This window comes from Gopherus evgoodei, chromosome 16, assembly GCF_007399415.2.
Source record: "Gopherus evgoodei ecotype Sinaloan lineage chromosome 16, rGopEvg1_v1.p, whole genome shotgun sequence".
Taxonomy (NCBI): Eukaryota; Metazoa; Chordata; order Testudines; family Testudinidae; genus Gopherus; species Gopherus evgoodei.
Window position 1 is genome coordinate 16883150 of NC_044337.1, and position 15954 is coordinate 16899103.

The 15954-nt window shown below is 51.9% G+C and overlaps 1 protein-coding gene across 2 annotated transcripts in view; it reads right to left on the reverse strand.

Moving 5' to 3' along the window:
- Positions 1 to 15954, reverse strand: part of RALGDS (ral guanine nucleotide dissociation stimulator) — a 104477-nt gene that overhangs the window by 72772 nt on the left and 15751 nt on the right. The window contains exon 1 of one of the 2 annotated variants that reach the window (XM_030535154.1): positions 4038 to 4237. The exons of the other annotated variant lie outside the window; for it this stretch is intronic. Coding sequence (XP_030391014.1) covers positions 4038 to 4133 — 96 coding nt within the window. The 5' untranslated portion in view covers positions 4134 to 4237. Of the gene's footprint in view, positions 1 to 4037; positions 4238 to 15954 lie in introns of those variants that run through there. 2 annotated transcript variants of the gene reach the window in all.

Genomic DNA, 15954 nt, shown 5'->3' on the forward strand with positions numbered 1-15954 from the left:
GATCCACCGGGGATGAGGAAACCAACTTCCTCTCATACTTGTAACCTGCAGCAGGATTTGAACGCAGATCCCTGGGATTGCACTCCAAGTTAGGAAGGCTTCCACTCCTCTGGGCTGGGAGTGGGGTGAAGTTGGTTTGCTGAGCCAGGGGTTGGGGTGAAACAATCACTGCCTGCAATTTTGGGCTGGGAGTGAGAGACCGTGAAAGGTCTTGGGAAATACGTCTCCAAAACAGTCTGTTTGGGGATCTCCTGGGGGCTGGAGAATGGAGGAAAGAGGGTGCAGAGATCCCCCTCTCCAAATACCCAATGGTCCAGAGGCACCAAAGATTTCCAAACTTTACTGAGAGAGGCAGCCTGGGAAGCTGAGATTCCTCCTTCAGGGGAAATGCCAGGGCAGGCACCCCTGACTGGCTCTCACCAGGTTGGGTCTCCCGATCCTGGCACAGGCGGGCGGCTGATGCTGCCAGCACAGCAACAGAAGACATGAGCATGGGCATGCCAGGAATAATATGCTTAATTTGACCTCCCCCAGGGCAGAGAGTGCGAGTTAGCACTTGAGATTGTTCACGTGGAGTTTCCACTTCGGCACATGAGAGATACGGCTCTGGATTTCCCCACCGAAGTTTCCACTATGGCGTGAGCTGTACCAGCCAGCAGAGGAGAAGTATGAAAGGATGCCAGCTCTGCCAGCATATCTGTATGCAACAGCTCCCCCACTTCCCAACAGAGTTAATTCTTCCCAGGCTTGCAGAGGGACGGCAGGGACTCAGACAAGTTTATACACAGCAAAAACAAGCCGGTCTACAACCTGCAGATGCTAATCCTTCTACTCAAAAGCTGCAGTCTGCTCCCAAGCATTGCCTGCTGACACTCGCCCAGCCGGAATCCAAATGTTCTCTGCTAGAAGCAGGAAGGCCAAGAAGTTGGAAAATGCCAGCACTGCTTTGCACATGACGCACAAGAGTGACTCCTTTCAAGTTAGCTTGACACCCTCGGTGTGTATAGCTTGCGCTTCGGCCAGCTTTACGCTGTAACGCTCCTAAGGTAGGAGAGTCACAGGACAAAGCACAAGCTGTACGCCGAGGGACTCATGCTGTACTTGCAATGGGAAAGCTGGGACAGATTTTGTGCTCAGCGATGCTGGTGTAAATCCAGAGCGACTCCTCTTACCTCGGACTCACTCCAATGTAACTGAGAGCAGAATTCGGAATGTTTACCAGACCTGAGGCCATGGGGAAAAGCCCATTAGCCCTTCCATCCTGAACAGCGGAGCTGGTATGTTCAAGGACAAACACAGCTCTCTGGCGGAGCCAGGGGCATCCTCAAAACAAGCTTCCCCAGGACCAGGATACACCCCGACATTCCAGCCAACTCACAGTGACTTGGCTGCAGAGACCTGTACAAGCTCCAGCAGCTGCAGAGGGGTTAATGGAAACAACTCCTAAAATACAGTGTTTGTGCTCTGAAATAAAAGCAAATTTGACTTGTGCAGTATAACCAGGTGCAACATTAGCAAGAAGAGTCCGTTCCAGAGCAATCCAGGCCAGGGTTTTCTTCTCCTAAACTCAGTCCTGAGAAGCTAGCTCCAGTGAGCATAAAGATCCAGCTCAGGCTTTCTTCCTTAGTTTACAATAATCTCTCAGGGAATCCTCTACCTGTCTTGGGGCAGCCCAGATGAGTTACCCAGGTAATGCTCCAACAGTCACAGGTAAATCCAGCACCTGCTTTCCCTGTCCAGCAGGAATGAATTCTGGACTCACTACACTTCTGAATCCGGTTACATGACAACAAAACACTCAGCCTAGGGACATGATAGCAGTTTTCAGGTATTCAGGTGTCATAAGGAGGAGAGAGAAAACTTGTTCACCTTAGCCTCTAAGGATAGAGCAAGAAGCAGTGGGGTTAAATTGCAGCAGGGGAGGTTTAGATTGGACATTAGGAAAAAGATCCTGTCAGGGTGGTTAAACACTGGAATAAATTGCCTAGGGAGGTTGTGGAATCCCCATCTCTGGAGATATTGAAGAGTAGGTTAGATAAATGTCTATCAGGGATGGTCTACAGTAGAGTCTATGAATCTATGGTTAGGGCTGTCCAAGCTCCTTGGTCCTAAATAGGGTGACCAGATGTCCTGATATTATTGGGACCATCCCACTACTGGGGTATTGTCTTATATAGGGGTCTCTTATAACCCATAGGACCCTAATACCCCCTGCCCATCCCAATTTTTCACACTAGCTATCTGGTCACCCTAGCCTTAAGGAACCTGCCAACACACTGCAAACAAAGCAAACAGTGAAAGAGATGTCAGGAGGCACTACCCTAAGAGATACGGGCAAATAAGGCGCTCAGATACTGCAGCGGTGAGCACAATAGACATGGGAGGGAGAATGAGACGATAGAAGTGTCAGGATAACGGGACCGCTGGCAGGATCCGGCCCTCTTCGCCCCAGCCCTTTGCAGCACTGGAGGAGGGTGGGGGTTGGCTGCACACCTCTCCTCACTCCCTTGAAACACGAGTCTTCCTGTCTTACTCCATGCCCTTCCGAGCCGGTCCTGAGAAGCAAGGGCTGCTCCCAAGCTTCAGTCACTGCAGTGGGAGTTGCAAGGTGCTGAGCCCCCACCTGCTGCACCTCTCCATGCACAGCTTGGTTACCTAGCTCCAGCCAGCTGTGCGGCAGCCATGCAGGTATCCTCATTACCACAGCCACAGCAGCCAACCAGCAGCTCCTGGCCAAAGCCCTGGGGTGTATCTAATTGCAGCTGCTGTGCGAGTCACTTTTTATTTACGGAGACACTTTCCCAGTCTGCTCAGCAAGGCCTGTTGGGAGTTTTTCACCCTGCTGGGACCAGAACCCGCAGCCTGGGCTGTGAGGGAGGGGAGACACAAGGTCCTTCTCCTTCTTTGTCTTCTCTGGGTCTCTTTAAAATCACCGCCACCACATGGGAATCACATCAATAAATATAATCACTCAAGCAATAAGTGTGACATCAACATCAATACGTTAATTGCACCACTGTCAAGAAATTCAGATTTAATGTCCCCGCAACAACCAAACTCTGCCTGCCCCCCTTGGGTATACCCATGATGGGCGCAATTCTGCCCCCAGTGAAGCCAGAAGCAGTTTTGTCCCAGACACCAACAGGACCAGGACGGGGTACCATATGATCACCCAGTATGCAGTATGAACAGTTAGACCAGATGCCACCTGCGTGTGTCTAAGCCTACGGAAAGAGGGGCCGTGATATTAGGTCGTTGAGCAGTACAGCATGTCACATGGCCCAGCGCTCTGTAATCAGGTCTGTAATGTACTCACACACAGGGCAGAGTTAAGGTTGCTGAAGGAACCTTGTCTCTGAATTTCCAGGCATTGGATGCAGCATTGAGGAGGAGATTCCCAAGCGCACCAAACAGGATTTTTGCACTTAATGGGCCAAATTCCACTCTGAGTTGCTCCAGTAGGGTTTGCACCAGAGTAATAGAGAGCAGACTAGCTCAGAGCAAACTGCTAAACAGCTGGAGAAACAGTGAGTGAAGATGTAAAACAAAGCCTGTGCAGAAGGAGATTTAAGCGCTGCAGCTGAACGGTGCCTCTGAAATTCCACATCAGAACTGTCCTGCATTGACACACGGCAGCCCACACCGACGGGCTGCCCTGGGATGACACAGAGATGGGGTTTCACTCGTTGTCCCACCTCACATGACAAACATCCTCTTTTGCTTTGACTGGTGAAATGCATTTAACTTTCTAGAAACGTTTCCCCCACCCCTTCCTCCCACATTTGGTCCCTGGATTTTGGAAGAGCAAGAGACAGCCTGCTGAAAAATACGCCTCTGCAAAGGAGAGACAGACAAACTGTTGCTCAAGGAGATCACGCTAGCCCTCAGCAGCACTAACTTCACCAGAACTTCCCCATTCCCAGGAACGCTGCTGGTTGGACAGGAGGGTGGGGATCAAAAACCCCTCCCAGCCCCTTATGCCCCATCCCCACCCCCTCAACCAGAACACCCCTTCTACTTGCTTTCTCTGTACTCACATCATCATCCTGGACGCTCAGAGGAATATCCAGCATGCACATCTGCATGGGCTGAACCAGAGCCTTCTGCACATTGAACAAAGGTTTTGCCTCCATCTTCCCAGTGCTGGAAGAATTTCTCTCTCCCTCTTTTTCTCTCTCTGCCTCTCTCTTTCCTTCCAATTCTTAGACTAAGAGTAAGTCCAGCCCTGGCAATGAAGTAGATCGAAGCTCTCCCTTTGATCAGCTTTGCCAGCGCATCTTGCCAACAGCTGCTGCACTAAGAGGTCTTATTTCCTTCCTTGCAAAGAGCCGCGGAGCCACACCAAGAGGCTTTCCGTGTGCGTGTGCAGCCAGCGATGTTCTCGAGATCTGAGAAACAGCCCTTCTCTGCAAGCGTGCCACAACATGCTCCTTTCCCCCAGCCTCTCTTCCTCTCACTTGGTGTGATCTATGCCGTTAGCTCCTGCTGCCGCTTTGCACCGGTGCGGGGTTTCCAGCCTCATCTACATGCATGGCACTCGCAAACCCCTGTGCATTGTCTCCAAGCCACAACAGGTCCTGCCTGCTGTTGATTTCCTATTAGGATCGAACTGTGTCTGCTGTAGCTACAGCATTTCCCTGTGGTGGTTGTGTCAGGTAGGCAAGCAGTGCTGGAGGAACAGGTGCGCGGGGAGGGCAAACTTCAGCCTTAGCCTCCCCCTTTTCTTTCCTTCTTCCATCCCTCTCTTGTATTGTTTACGGCACCATTTCAGACAAATGCCTCCCTATGCTCACAGGGGCACCAGGAGGCTCAAATAATTCATGCCGAGAGCACTGGGAGTTCTTGTGATGGAAGAGCAGTGCATTGCTAATATGGACCAGGTGAGATTCGCAATCATTTCGCTAATGAAAAGCTTTGCCCCATGGGCCAAGGCAATGCCACCCATCAGGGAGCCGTGCCAGTCACAGAGTCCATTGCATTCTGCCCTGGGTTTGAAATGGGGCTTTGCTGGAGGAGTGTGTGCCCCCACAAGGAACATCAGCACTGCCTGGATCGGTGTCAGCGGGGAGCTCTCCCCTACACCGGGAGTTTAATGTCCCTGCTTCCATGGGTAAGTCCCCCCAGCAAACCCTGTCCCTAGAGCTCTTCTGCTCATCAGCATTAGAAGCACAACTCTTGGATGCAGAGGAGGAAACGAGAGATCTGCTGGGGCAACTGCACTGGCCTCCAGCATCTGGAGACTGGGGACCCAGTGAAACGAGGCTGCTGGTCACCATATGGATTAGTCACAGAACAAGGCCCATGGGGTGTCTCTGCCCAGTATTGTGTCTTCCTTGCTTTTCCTGGGGGATGGCCGCTGGCTGGAGAGAGCCTGTTCCGCAAGGAAGCGTGGCTCTCCTGCGTTCACCCTTCGCTCAGCTCTGCTATTCCCCTGTGCACAGCTCAGCACCTCACCCTGTGACAGACAGCTGGCTCCTGCCAGATGGCAAGGCCGCTCGGCGCCAAGTCCCACCGCCCTTATCCCCACCAGTGCCAGAAATCAGGCCTGTTCCATCTGGTGAAATGGCTGGTCAGAAAGGAGCAGGCCAGTGGGTCCAGGTAACTGGGCCCAGTGAGCAGACGGGAAGTGGCTAGAATCCCCTGGGTGCTCTGTGCAGTGCTAGTTCTAGATTCCAGCAGGTACAATTTCAAATGGCTCTGCCAGGTCCCAACAGAGAAGGAGCCACCCTACTAACGAGAGCGACCCTCACAACCAGCCCCCTTCCAGGTAGTCTCTGCAGACAGGCCAAGGGTGGAGCGGATGAGGAGTGTAAACTCCCATCTCCTGCATTGGTGGCAGAGAGCTTCCCTGCCTTGGCCCGCACTGACACTCCTGGACCCTCACCCCGGCATCTCACAGCAGTGCCAACCTGTGCACATAGAACATTTCGCCTTGGCTGTGCAGAGTAAGAGGCCTTTCAAAGTCACGCTGGGAATATTCACCAGGGACTAAGAGAGCCCCATGGCAGCTGGTTGGGGATGCATAGCATGATGGGGAGTAGTGAATGGGAACCCCTCGGCTCTGGGCATACACAAGGAGGCCTGAGTCTCCACTGTCCCTTGTTGGGCAGCAGCCAAGATCCTGCTGTTCCAACTCCATCCGGCTAGCCTTGGCCACAGGCCCTGGCCTGGAGCACATGTGGATTTCCCGGGGAGCACTGGCAGGGACCTGTTGGGGTTTGCATTCCTCTGCCATTAGGTAACGGGCTGCTCAGTGTTCAGCCTCAGAGCCGCCGCAGCTCCCTTCCTGCTTTCCCCTCATGTGGGTGAGTCACTCACACACAAGCCAGAGCTGTCCAAGCAGGCCTCACACATGCACAGCCTCATGGGGAAAAGCTACAGCCTCCTCTATGCCAGTATCTCTCCAACAGCCCTGCTGAGATAGCCTGTCCCTGGGCACATGGAAGGGGACTTTCCCCGCCACCTCCTGGAACTGTTTCCCAGGCTCCAGCTACCCGGAGCTGGGGGAGGTGCCTACTAGAGGCAATGCTGCCTCAAGCAAAGCAACGCTCCTGTCTAGAGCCTAGTATCATAAACCAGGACACAGCTGGGGGAGGCCGAGAGTCAGAGCCTGCCCTCCATTACACTGTGGTAAATCCGCAATGCCTCCATTGAGCTCAGTGGGCCCAGTGTCTGCTACCCAGGGCCTGCACTCATGGCGACAACGGAGAGGGTGGGGTTAAATACCACCTTTCTACCGCACAGTTGCCAACTTTCACGTAGTAAATAAGCAACCCGACTTTCACAATAAGCCAAAGATCAAGCTAATCCCATTTCAAAACAAGGCCAAAACAAGCCAATCCCTAAGAACCCCAACACTCTAGGTGACTAGATCCCCCCGGGTGCAGTCTGGGACTGTGGTGGGCCCGCTGTGCACCCCTGACTCTCTCCCCACCTTGCCCCTGCTTGCCCCTACTTGCTGGAAACCAATCAAAAAAAGAGAAGCAACAAGTTACAAGCCAAAAACTAGCCAACAAGCAACTCACAAGCCAATAAAGCCAAAAACAAGCCCAATTTCTGCTTTTTTTCCTGGGTTTGGCACATCTGCCGCCCATGTTTTGGGCCTGTCCAGGGGCCTGCCTGGCTCTCAGAGAGTTAGAGCAGCTCTGAGGTTGCTCTAATGGGAGCTCAGGCTGCCATATGGCTCATGGGCAGCTGAGAATAGCCAGAGTGTTCCAGCCACACCCTCTTCCTCTCTCTAACCATCCCCATTATTCCCTGATGCTGGGGGTTGTGAGGGGACCAGTACAGAACCTATATGTTCTTCCTACACCAGCCAGGATAGCTCCTTACCCTGTGAGAACACTTTCATGATGTGATCCACTACCCAAAGGCCACTTTATGCTTAGAGGGGCCCTTAGAGCAATGGGGAATCCGTCTTAAAGGACTGACCCCGGCATCCCTGAGAGGGGAATTTGCCCCCAGCAGTGCTGGGGGAGGGGTTCTCTCATAGGCTTTACCAGCTGGATGGTGCTTAAAGCCTCCAGGGCGAACCAATACCTTCTGCTAGCACTCCCAAGAAAGGGGGCTTTAATGCACCCAATTAGTGCTGTGCAACACTCTACGAGAGGGTAGAGTGAGCAATTCCTCCCTGCCCCTGTGCTGATCAGTTCATTCTCTAAAGCAGGAGACCGGAGTCCTCTGTGTAGGATGGTCAATAAGGACCTTTAGTTCCCTTCCCCTGGGGTTCGAGCTCAAATCCCAACTACATTTCCAGTGAGAGCAGGTGCAAGGGATCATGGTTTCAGACCCCACTCCGAAGACCCAAGTTCAAATCCTGGCTCCAGTGTACACAGCCCAGCTCGTCCACAAACCCTGTGTTAACAAACAGATCAGCACAGCAGGACACATCCCTACAGTAATAAGCAGCTGGGCACATCTCAGGCTCGCCATCAGACCAACCAGTGAACCAGTGTATGTGGGCACTGTCAGAATTGACATCTGGAGAAGGAAAAGGAGGTCAAGTTCAAGCCCTGAAGTCCCCTGGGAGTACAGTTCCCTGGCTCTTTCCCATGGGAGCCTCTGCAATTAATTAAGTGGAGATATGGAAAGCGAGGCCCATTGTCCGCCTGGTAGATGCGTCTGTCCCCAGTCCCTGGTGAAAAGCAACTTGGGTATAGTCTCCAAGCCAGCACTTGGCTGGCACGGGGCCAGTGCCTGCTCCGTGAGCCCCAGAGCTCAGTGACCTCTGCGTAGGGCAGCCATAAAGCTGTCAAAGAGGGGAAATAACCTCTCGGGGAGAGTCAGAAACCACGCAAAAGACTTTGAAAGGAAAACAACACATTAAATCCCTGGACTGGCCCGAGGGAAAGGCTGGTGCCACTTGCAACAGAGGAGCCTGGGCAGCGAGAGATTCGGGGGTTGCACAAGGGAGCAGCCACCCTGCAGGCCCAGCGGGAACAAGCAGCAGCTGGATCTGGTAGAAAGGCAGCTGAGTTTGCTCTGCCAGGGAGGCACCAGCAGAGGCCCAGCAATGAGGCTCCAGACTATGACTCCTTTGCATGCACAGCGTTCAACAGCAGGGCCGCTGTGGGGAGGCCCCCATCCTACGTCCTACTCCATGTCCCCGGACAACAGGCAGCAATTCTCACCCGTGACAGACTCTCAGACCTAAGCCAACCCTGCTGTTGCTGACAGCATCTTAAAACTAAAGCCCTGACACTGGTCAGGGAGGTGACCAGCTTTATATGATCCCCAGAGGAGAATCCACTGACCACAATCCCAGCATGCACTGGGCTCAGGATAAAACCTGGGGTGGATTCTTTGGGGAAATCAGGCTCTTCCTTGGTCTCCATCAGGTATCTGAAGTCGTTGCGAGGACACCACAAGCTTCTCCATCCACGACGGACATTTCATTCCCCTTCACTGTTCTCCCAACAGCTCTGGTGGGATGGGGAAATTAGTGACCCTATCCCAGTAGCTTTGAAGAATGGCTTCACCAGGCATCTTCAACAGGTGTGGAATGCAGAGATTACCCTTGCTCATGACTGTCACCAAGCCAGCCACCTTCCACAAGGATCCCCAGGGACTTGGATATGTGGCCGTAATTCTACCTCCTCAACCCACTGGCATCAATGGAAGTCGTGTGCAAAGATCCTGGTTCCTCCGATATCAATGGACAAGGGTCTGACCCAAAGCACGTGTCACCCGCTACCCTTGTACTACATGGAAAGGGCTGACCTGCAAGCGCCAGCCCCCTCTCGACCCAGCAGAGAAGCCCTGCCACAAGACGCCACAGCTGGTGGGAAAATCCTCCCAGCTGGAGCACTTTACCCAAGTCCCTGGTTCCCGGTTGAGGCAAAACTCCGATTCATTCTCTACCGGTTCGCTATTTAATTTTATTAATAATTTTTATTTAATTATTTCGGGGTTGATTGTTTCCTGCAGGTCCAGCCAGGCAGCTGGCAACCATTGTTGGGAAACACCGATTTCCAGTAAAGGTCTCGTCAGGAAAGGAATAATTCCAGGGAAGTTCACCAAGGATTCCTATGCAGGCCTCCGTGGGCTCTGACAGGTCCACCACTGCCTTACTGATAGACAACTGCCTGTCTGGGACATGCACCTCTCCCAGCAAAGGGTGGTTGTTAACTCCCAAGGTCCTTTATGAAAATGCTCCCAGGTTTTCAGCTGTGAGACTGATTGCCCAGCAGATCCCCGCAGAGTGTAAGGAAAAGGCTGCTGTGGGAGGTCTGCTCATCATCAATTCAACTTAGGGCACTGAAGCTAGGGTTTGTAAACAAAAAGGCCTCGTCTACACTGGAATTTTAGCCACTGGTGTAGGTGCAATGGTGCAAACCCAAAGCATAGACACCATTTACAAAGACATGGCACAGATTTGTACCGGGTGACTTACAAACGCAGCATAGCCAAGGCCTTAGGGGAGTAGACAGCTCACAGGAGACAGTGCATCACCAAGGGTTGCACAATCTGACCTCAAGGTTTTACAAGTCAAACATCAAAGGCTCCATGATATTAAAGAAATCCCACAAAGACAGTGGAAAGTTTGCTTTCCAAAGGAAATCCCAACCCCATGAGCTGTCTACAACCCAAACACAGCAGCATCCTGCTCTCACGCAGGAGAATGTGAAACTCAGGAGAAACACCTTGAAATGGACCCTTTTGTTTTCATTGCCCCAAGCTGATAGAAATGTAAATAGGAAATAAAACAGCCTGAGGAATGAAGAGTAAATAAGGTTCTAAGCAGTTCTTCCCCTTTGATACTCTGAGTAACAGAGGGAGGAAATCTAGTTCTATAAACACAGAAATCTTATCCCCACAGAGTCCCTCTACAGAATCCCCCTGGGTGGGACTAACAAAGAGCCTAAGAGCCAGACTTACAAAGGGATTTAGGCACCTAGTGGGATTCACAAAGGTGCCCAAGCAGGTCAGGTGCCTAAGTTCCATTGAAAGTCGATAGAAGTTAGGCATCTAATTCACTTTTGCACTTCTGTCAATCCTACTTGATGCCTATTTGCATCTTCAGGCACCTAAGGCACCTTTGCCAGTCTGGCCCTAAGGGACATAAGAGCACAAGCCCCACTGACTTCCAATCCCTGAATGGCGAAGGAGAACTTTTAAACATTCCACCCTCACTCCCATCAGAGCTTATTTCTGCCACAGGATCTCCATACACCTGGCCACTTCTGTTCCTTGCATTCAGTTTCCTTCAGCAGAGAAGCAAGTCAGGAAAAGCCCAGTGTTGCTGCCAGTTGCCCTGAAGATGAAGATGTGGATTCGTTGACATGTGCTCCATCTTCAATCATCTCCTAATAAATTCCACTGCCCAAACTGTCTCCCAAGGCAATGGAACGCCACGGACTCCCACCATTCTGCAAACTCCCTTGCTCCCCAGAAGAGACAGGCATGTGAAACTCATTTGTAACCAAGACCTTACGAAGCACCTTTTAATAAGTACAGAGCGTCAATTAGCAATGCAAACCGAACAGCTAATGAGCATTAAAAGGGAAAACCAATTAGTTTTCACGGGATTCCTCCCCGCCTTTAACACTTGACGTATTTTGATTTTTTAAGCTCCTGTGTGGGTTGGAATTTCACACCAGGACCTAAACAGTAGAGATCCCAGTCGCTATCGTTAGCTCATTTTCTGTTTGAAATTAAGTGTTGGTTTTGCTCACCATCAATCAAACAGGTATCTAGGAAATGGCAGAGCCGGGCTCTGTCTCCATGGAGATGACCATATGCAACAACCCTAACCAATGGAGCCAAAAAAAAAAAAAAAAAAAAAAAATCAGATACAGATGCATCTCCAGCAGCCTGTTTTGTTTGGGGGGGGGAGGGGAACAAAAGGGGTGTTTTTTAGGAAATGGCACCAAAATGGCAGAGGGGCAGCTTCTTACACTGGGGCAGGAGGGAATGGCAGGTATCTATGGACCTCATTTCTGCTTCTAAATGCATCTTCATTCATCAGTTAAAAAAAAAAAAAGCTCTGTTGCTTGCAATCCAGCTGCCTTATTCAACGTTGAAGTGCTTTATCCAGCTGAAATAAATCCCCCAGGAATTGGTAACATTGAGCTGTCATGAAGGGTATTTCATCTGGAGGAGGAGAAGGGGGGTGATCTTTACTTGGGGTTGCTATGGTTACAAAATTTATTGAGTTTCCATAGAAAACCCCTGCTTCTGAAGAGCTTGCAATCTGCCAGAGGGCATTTCCATAGCCAGTTCCCTGTTTGTGCTGGACACTCTTGGTTTCTGGGTGTGGTGACAGACAGAGGTACAGGTCATAATCCTTGTCTGCTTCATCAGCAAGATGGGGTTGAGTGACAGAGACCAGACGAATGTCAACCATAGAACACACACAGAGGCATTGCACAGAGGCAGGGATGCATGTGTCCTATGCATCCATCCAATCACCCCCCAACAGCCCACCATATGCATGCAGACAGACAGACCCCACAAATATGCACGAGTCGCATGCATGCACTAATAAATACCTCCACGTTTCATTGATAAACACAGCTGCCCCATCCCATCACTCACCCTGGCTGCCCAGGTATTAAAAACCAAAAACACGTGGCAAACCGGAGCCCTTCTGCAGCTGCAGGGATAGGTAGAAACATAAAGGCCTCTCTGCAGATGATATGATCCCTGTCACGTCCTTTGCCCTCTATTCCCGCCCAGGGCTGGTGCCATATCTGTGTGATTGAGTCAGTTCTACAGAACATCCTCTGTGTTTGTTGTTGTCTTCCCTGGATATGGACAGTCATGGAAACCAGACCTCCATCCCCCACCGAGCACTGCCTACAAACGGATGTTGTCAGTGAGTGACTCACTTCTGGACAGGGACACTGCATCTGCCAAACAGCTGTTCTTTAACAGCCATGCCTCCCAAATGACATCTGTCGTCTTTTCCTCTCCAGCCCGGGTGCTTTACCCACGCTCCCAGACACGCCCAGCATTGCTCTCGAGTCACATGGGGCGCTGAGAACGTGTCAGCCAAGGGAGGGGTTGGAAACTGAGCAATCTATCTTGCTGTTTACCTGGAAACCAGCTGCCTGCCAACATGGTACAAAGGTGTCCGCTATTCACTGTGCACCGGCCAGGTTACCACCTACCCGGCACAGAGCGAGGGTCAAAGCAGATGGATTTTTGACCGCGTAGTGGGGAAGGAGATTAGGATTCAGTCTTATGCCTGCCACAGGATGGGACATGGACTCTCGCTTCCTGATCTCAGAGGGTTGGGGAAGGGCTAGTCTGGCAGGGCCAACAGCTGGGAAGCAGGATGGTGTATCCAGTGGGACAGGAGGTAGTTCTGAGCCACTGGTGGGGCAGGTGCAGCTTGCAGTTTCGTGACCCTCCAGAGCCATTTGTTTTGGGTCACTGTACTCCCTTGAGTTCATCACTCCCACCCTATTCCCCTCATAACTTGAATCCAGCATTTCCCTCCACCCATGGCAGATTTATCCTAAAACCTCAACCATCTGCTTTCTCAGCTATAGGGTAGCCTGTGCAGTGTATTAGGGATCTGTGAGCCTCCCCCGTCCCCCTTCTAGACTAGTACAAGTAGGGATCCTACAGACAGGACATAGACTGGATTTACTGCTGCATTAGATTTGTTTTTCATACTTCCTCTCCCTGCCCCCCAGCCTCTCTTGATCCTGAGAGAGAGTTAAGATGTCAGACCTGCAGTGTTTGTGTTTGGTAATAGGTCACATGGGATGGCCCATCCTGGCTGGCCCTGGTGACTCTGACTCTCCCCTCCCCATGCGCGCGCACACACACACACACAAACACACACACACACTATTCACTCTAGGTGAGACAGCAGCAGCTGTCAGAGAGGAATCCCCTGTCAAGAGCAGGGAGCATTCCTGAGCGGGGTATAAACACCATTCCAGAGCCCTGCGTCATTCCTGACTAATCCCGCCCAGCCAAGGGGAGTAACACCAGTGCGAGCTCCCTGCCCCCACCCCACTGCCTTCCTGAGCCTTCCCTGCCCCCCTGGCACTAGCACCTGCCCAGCTCTGCGGCTGGAGCAAAGGTAGAAATGCTGCGATAGACCAGTGTGCTAGCCGGCTCCACTCTGACCAGCTTGCTTCATCAGATTGCTGCGCTACATATGAATACACCAGCCCTGCAGCTCCCTTAGTGGCGCCCCCTGCAGTGTGCTAGGCCGGTGGGGCTCATTATCATTTCTGCCCCAGATTGACCCCCATCCTCCTGGCCTCCTGCCTCGCCATCTTTCTAGCAGAGGACTTCCTGAGAGTCACTGTACCGTCTACCACCAATATTCCTTTTCTCAACCAGAAGGGGTGCTCCTGAGCAATAAAAGGCCCGTCCCACCTCCACACATGGGCTGTCTCCCCAGCATTCCCAACCCTTCCCAGTAAATCCCAGCAAAGGAATCTGGTTTGGATTCTTCCCCATCCAATAATGGCGTTCCCAAGCATCCAGAAGAAGCAAGGGGTGGGTAACATCAGCACGTGGCTGCTTCCCGCCACGTGCAGCCCCTGGCCCCTCTAGCCAGCCTACCTCCTGCTCTCTGTGTCTCGTTAACACTCCCCCGAAGGCACTGTTCCTGGGAAATGGGCGAGTTGAGAATTAAGAGACGTTTCTCAGGTACACATGAGAATCTAGGCACTCGGGGAGCACAAAGACAGCTCCATCAGAACCACTCTGATCTGCTTTCCCATTGTGCTCTCATAGGGGACACGTCACCCCATTAGGGCCTGATGAGGCAGACAGCAGGCAATTAGCCCCTAGAGATGACAAAGCCTGATGCATTTGAAACTCCCAAGAGCCAGGAAAGAACCTTTCTCTGGGGCAGATGGAGAGAAGAGGGGACCATTTGAAAAACGGGCACCCGTGTGACACGAGTGTGCACAAGAACCAAGGCCACTGTGAACAGAAGCTATGCAGTTGCATGTGCAAAACAGGTAGCTACAGGTGCAGTGCCCTGCTTGGGCCCAGACTGGGAGCAGAGAGGGGTAAAGTGACAGATCTGAAGGCCCCACACAAGACAGCCCCCCCTCCACACACACACCACCCAGCCAACCTCAAGCCTGCAGGAGCTGCAGAGCCCAGGAGCCAGCCTGGCGGTAGGTGAGGCTCTGGCTGCCTTGGCTGGAGAATCCACCGGAGCCCTGGGGCTGGGAGAAATGAAGACACAAGCAAGCTGCCGCCATCTCAATAGTTACCAATTATCATTCCTTTCAAGGGCCGTGGAGATGGGATTCCTCAGAGGTCAAGGGAACCTGTGCACCTGGGTGATGCAGTTCAAACCCCAGCAGAGCAAGGTGCTTCCCCGTGTGCGAGCACACATGTAAATGGGTGTCCACCGGACAGTGCGTGTGTGCACACGAAGAAGAGCGTTGTGTGCAGGAAGGGCTTTATTGGCTCCTCTCCTCACAGCAGAAACACCCACAAATTCACAGGCGTTAGGCTCGGCCGGGCCTAGGAGCCTCCTTCCCCTCACAGTCAGCGCAGGATTGTTCTCGGCACCACAGAGTTGCCTTCTCCAGGGGCTTAGCCTAGTTTCAAAAGGATCCAACCGAGGACGCTGCTACCGCCTCCCTCTGGAGACCATTCCACAGTCCAGCCCATCACACTGGAGAACGTGTTTCTTGATACTAATACTCCTTTTCTTAATTTCATCCTATGACTCCTCGTTCTACCCCCTTGCTCCACCCTTCATAACCCTACTCCTTCCTGGGTGCTTTATAGCCTCCAGCTATCAGCAGCCCATTCTCACCCCCCTCACCCTTTTAGTTTGACAGATGGGGAAACTGAGGCACACATAGGCTAAGTGACTTGCCCAGAGACTACACAGGGAGTCTGTGGCAGAGCAGGAATTGAACCAGGGTCTCCCATGGCCCAGACTAGCATGCGAATCACTGGATCATCCTTCCTCTCCTGGCTGGAGCAATAGAAGAGGCAATACGTATGCATAGCGACGTATACACCTCTGTACGTGGTAAGCACGTATGGCACTCTTTTTCCTTGCCTTCTCATCTCTGAGCCCCTAGGACACACTTAGGTCACATTTTCAAACTTTTCTCCACAGCGACGTGAGCTAGACCCTTTTTTTTAAATGAAAGCTCAGAGTCTCACAGAAACCCTTTGTCTCCGGGGCTCAAAGCAAATATTGTGACGTTCGACAGCACTACACCAATTTAAATAGACAAAAGCCAGGAGATCCTACAGGCAGGAAACTGAGGCACAAAGCGATGAAGTGCTGTGCCTGGACTCACACAGGAAGGCTGTCCTTCCTCTCAGTGCTTGCTTTGCAGGTCTGGTCTTTTCAACAGGTTTCCATTTGACAGGTGATCCATTCTTTACCATCTCTGCTTTGAGTGGGTGGACGGAAAGTGTGTGTCACAGAGACAGATTCTTTGAGTGGGTTCATTTTCTACCGAGAATTTCCTTTGTAGTGCACACAAAAATTTAGTCTCTCAACAT